This window comes from Montipora capricornis, chromosome 14 (assembly GCF_036669925.1).
Source record: "Montipora capricornis isolate CH-2021 chromosome 14, ASM3666992v2, whole genome shotgun sequence".
Lineage (NCBI taxonomy): Eukaryota > Metazoa > Cnidaria > Anthozoa > Scleractinia > Acroporidae > Montipora > Montipora capricornis.
Window position 1 is genome coordinate 47,675,210 of NC_090896.1, and position 4,090 is coordinate 47,679,299.

The 4,090-nt window shown below is 39.2% G+C and overlaps 1 protein-coding gene across 1 annotated transcript; it reads right to left on the minus strand.

Annotated features, from left to right (window-relative positions):
* Positions 1–1,028: 1,028 nt before the first annotated feature.
* On the minus strand, positions 1,029–3,838 carry LOC138032367 (melatonin receptor type 1B-B-like). The gene has a single exon (XM_068880028.1). The coding sequence runs from the start codon at positions 2,279–2,281 to the stop codon at positions 1,328–1,330; it is 954 nt and encodes a 317-aa protein (XP_068736129.1). The 5' UTR covers positions 2,282–3,838; the 3' UTR covers positions 1,029–1,327.
* Positions 3,839–4,090: the final 252 nt, after the last annotated feature.

Below are 4,090 nucleotides of genomic sequence, written 5' to 3' on the forward strand. Positions count from 1 at the left end.
GTAAAACAATGGCTTCGCCGTTTTCTTCCATCAACGGAGTGAAAATGTCCAAATTTGAAGTTATTTGAACTCTTTCAACTTCCATGCTTTTCAAAGCAGTAGTTGCTCAACAATTTACAATCCTCAGCAACGCGAAATATAAATAATGACTTAGGTTCTAGTGGCAACTGTTGTGTCTATACTCCCCTCAAAACGATCTTTTAAAGTGCGTCACGGAAGTTAGTTAGTTAATTTAAATGCAAATCTTCTTGCGGTCGTATTTGTAATGAACTGAGCACCACAAATGTTGCCCAGATTATCGTCGTAGGCGGATTATGCATCGCTATAGAAAAAAAGATATACTTTCACACCTCTCTCGCACTAGTAAAGTGTCGGGCATGGGAGTCATTTTGTTAAGCACGCGTCTTCTCATCTCTGATCTTGCAAAGGCGGCAGGTGGTTTGTTGAATGTGTTATCTTTAAGAATTGTAATTTGTTGATTAAACTATAAATTAATTATGGCCCAAAATTGGGACGTGCATGTGTGTTGCTCTAGATATTACTCGTAATAGTTTGTTTTCACTATATCTGCCCCCTGCTATAAAGATAGTATGAAAGGCAGTTGAGATACGTTCAAATTATATGCTGCCCCTGTTTCCGATTTGCGTCCGATAAATCGTCGCCCCTGTTTCCGATTTGTGTCCGGTCAAAATCATCAGATCTGCTTCAATGTTTGATTTTTCAATCGCTCGGCACGAACAGTACTTTCGTTCTCCTTGTGAGTTTCTACTTTGTGACTCCTAAAACACCACGGTCGTGTAGAACAACATCAATACCACTTGCAAATCCAGATTGATTCCCCCTAAAATATCTACCAATTCACACATTTACCCTTTTTACGCGGGGAATTCTAGGTTGCCTCCTCGAGTTTTGGCCTCTGGGCCGAAACCCTGCGGGGGCAAAGACGAACTGTGACCTGGATACGAGTAGTGCATTAACTAGAAAACTTTCCCTTTGTCGTTAAAAAGTCTTATAATGTATATAGTTAATCCCTTTTGTGTTTCAGTTTAATTTCTCGGAATATTTTAACTTTGAAAGACCAACATGCAGTTCCTTTGAAAATATATTTAACTATTAAATAAAGTGAAATTCAACTTGCTCGAACGCGAAATAAATGGCCAAATGGTTTTTCGGTGTTGACCTCTTCCTTCCGGGTCAGGTCAAAGTAAACCGAGGGTATTGATGCCTAAGTGAATGCGTCGCGAGGATGTTCATCTAGGATATGAAAAACTGATCCTTGAATGCTAACGTTTAGACAAAGTCGCCTAAAACAATAGATAAAGCGTATTCAAGTCCTTCGCTTAGCAAATCTGCATAGAGATGTTGATAAAATGATCATTTCTTTCCGGACTAATTTGTTCATGAAACCATATATCCATGGATTTAAAACAGCACTTGTGTATGCTAAGCATGTGTAAAATATATAGAGCTGGCGCGAAAACCACTGCTTCCTTGTTGTATCTATAATGTCAATAATGACGCAAGGGATCCAACAAAGTGAAAATCCCAAAATGATGACGGAGACTAGCTTTGAGAGTTTCATCTCCTTTCGGCTCAAAATCGAGCGAGAGTCGTATTTTCCTCGCGCGGCGTCGTACTCTCGACGGTGACTCCGAATGGTTTGCAAGACCCTGGCGTAGCAAGCAGAAATGATGATTGCTGGAAACACAACGAAGAGAATACCGAATGCTACGGTGAAACGAAGGCTAGCATCTATATTTGGAAATGTCATTACACAGATTGCTTTGCCGGGATGAAACACATATCTTGATGACAGTGAAACAACAAGCACGCCCATGACAACCGCTGTTAAAATAATTACAGTGAGGATCAGAAAAAGCGTTTTCCATTTGGTAAAGATGCGTTTGTAAAGCCACGGCCTGACAACGTTTAAGTTCCGGTTCATCGCTGTTAGAGTAATGATATGAAGCGACTGGAATACCAGAAGGTGAATGCAAAATCCCTGAATTTGACATGTTAAGTCTCCGAAGGGCCAGTAGTCCATTATGAGTGATCCCAGTGTTAGTGGCATAGCGACTGATGCCAACAAGATATCAGCGACACAAACCGCTATGATAAACATGTTGGTTATTGTTCGAAGATTCTTCTTACTGTAAACTGTTACACATACCAAAACATTTCCTCCCAAGGACAAAACATTAATAAAAAAAACAACCAAAATTTCCACTATTTTGATGGCCAAGGGTCGAGAACTTAGAGAATTTTCAGGGACTGTTTCCATCGATATGTTTGCGTGAGTGATCCTGTATCGACCGGTAAACCAAGCACGATTGTGTGACCTTTGCAGGCTCAAGCTGAACGAACAATTATGTTTTATGGCGACTCGTTGATTTATATGCTAATAGAGATCTCAAGTGGGGGTGGAGTTAAGAGTTAATTGCCTCTTTGCATTCCATATTTTGAAGTAAAACAAAGGATGAAAATTCATGTCCTGGTACAAAGTTATTATTTATGTTGTTGAAGCCCTAAACATATGGAAAACACTTCAGTTTATAATCAAGTTGGTACTTCCGAAATCGAAAGCTGGAGAACCAATCTGACACAGCTTGGTGCAGCAAGCTCACGAAAAATGACTCAGAGAGAAAAATATCCGGCTTAGAGCAATCATGACTGCATCGAAGACAAAAGAACGAAGAACGAATTTTCATGAATGACAACCAGCCTATGATGAACACCAATCTTTTAGATTCAATTTGTTTGCAAGAAAAACTTCTTTCCTCGAACTTCACACTTCTTTTCCGTCTCAGTTGGCGGTTAGTCATCACTCGCTCCGCATATTTGACCTATTCCTTCTGGAAACTTCATAAGGAAAACGTGATTAATTTTAGCTCTCACGTTTCTCGACTTGGCCTCAGTTGACGCAACTGCTTCCGAAAGCATTTTGCGACATCAAAGAATCCAAGTAGAAGTCTGCACTCAGTGAAAATGACATATCGCGGGATACCGAGTAAGAATTAACCATGATTTTTCGTTGAAAATCGTTTGTTTGGCCCGAGTCAGTGAGAGCAGCTACTCTTTAACTTCCCTCCTGTGGGCAATGTTATTCTGTATACGTTTTTCATTTTTTTCGGAAAACGTAAAGAAAATCTGGTTCGTTTCCATTTTATTGTAGAAGTAGCGCTGAAATTAGCTTTTTTTCTCTAACTGCCGTTTTATTTTCATCATGGACCCTGACCAATTCTTAATGACTTTATTCCGGCATTATTTTAGTTGAATCGAGTCAGGACACTAGATAAAAACTAATAATTGAAAACTCCCTATTGTTCCGATTCTCAAAAAGACAGTAGGTCAAAATTACAGTTTTAAACTGAACATGCTTCCAGTGCAATTTCTTCTTTCATTCTGATTCTTTCTTCTTCAAGAAATTGCACGGCGCTTATTTTCAGAATTAATGCCTAATCACTATATTACACGTTCTAAATTGTACAAAGAGATCGATGACGGCATCTTTGACCAATCAGAGGCTTGGTTTTTAGCTGTGCAATCGTACTAATATCGGCAGTTAAGTGTCACAAACATCTGCCCGGTCTCGTTCGATTTCTTTGGTTCTGGACGGCGGTTGGATCAAAGTGAAATGTTTTGGAAGAAGAGAGAAAATGTTCTGCGACTGTAGTGGGTATGGATTTGGTGTTAGGATTATCTAAAATGCGGCGTTGTTAATTAAAGCGGTCCTTTAAAAGTCGTTTATATATACTGTAGATTACATCTGTTACATTGAATCATGTAGATAAGGTTTTTACGGTTTCGTAAGTTATGTTTGAATTAAAGGAGCTTGTTTCGCCCGATAAGAAGAATGTGTGGTTGGTAAGAAAATGCGAAATGTAAGAACAGGTAGCGCAGTTTTTGCCACAGCGAACAGAACTGGAAGGAAGTGCGGAATTAGAATGAGTGATTATCGATGAATATTCACCGAGACGAAGTCGAGGTGAATATTCACCGATAATCACTGAGCTTGAGGCGAATAATTGTTTGAGTACAAATACACTGGTGATTATTTCATAAAAGAGGGAAAAAAAAATTTCAACGCGAA

What these genes read in the sequence shown, in the direction of transcription:
- LOC138032367 (XM_068880028.1), bottom strand. Translation starts at nt 2,281, where the DNA reads ATGGAAACAGTCCCTGAAAATTCTCTAAGTTCTCGACCCTTGGCCATC.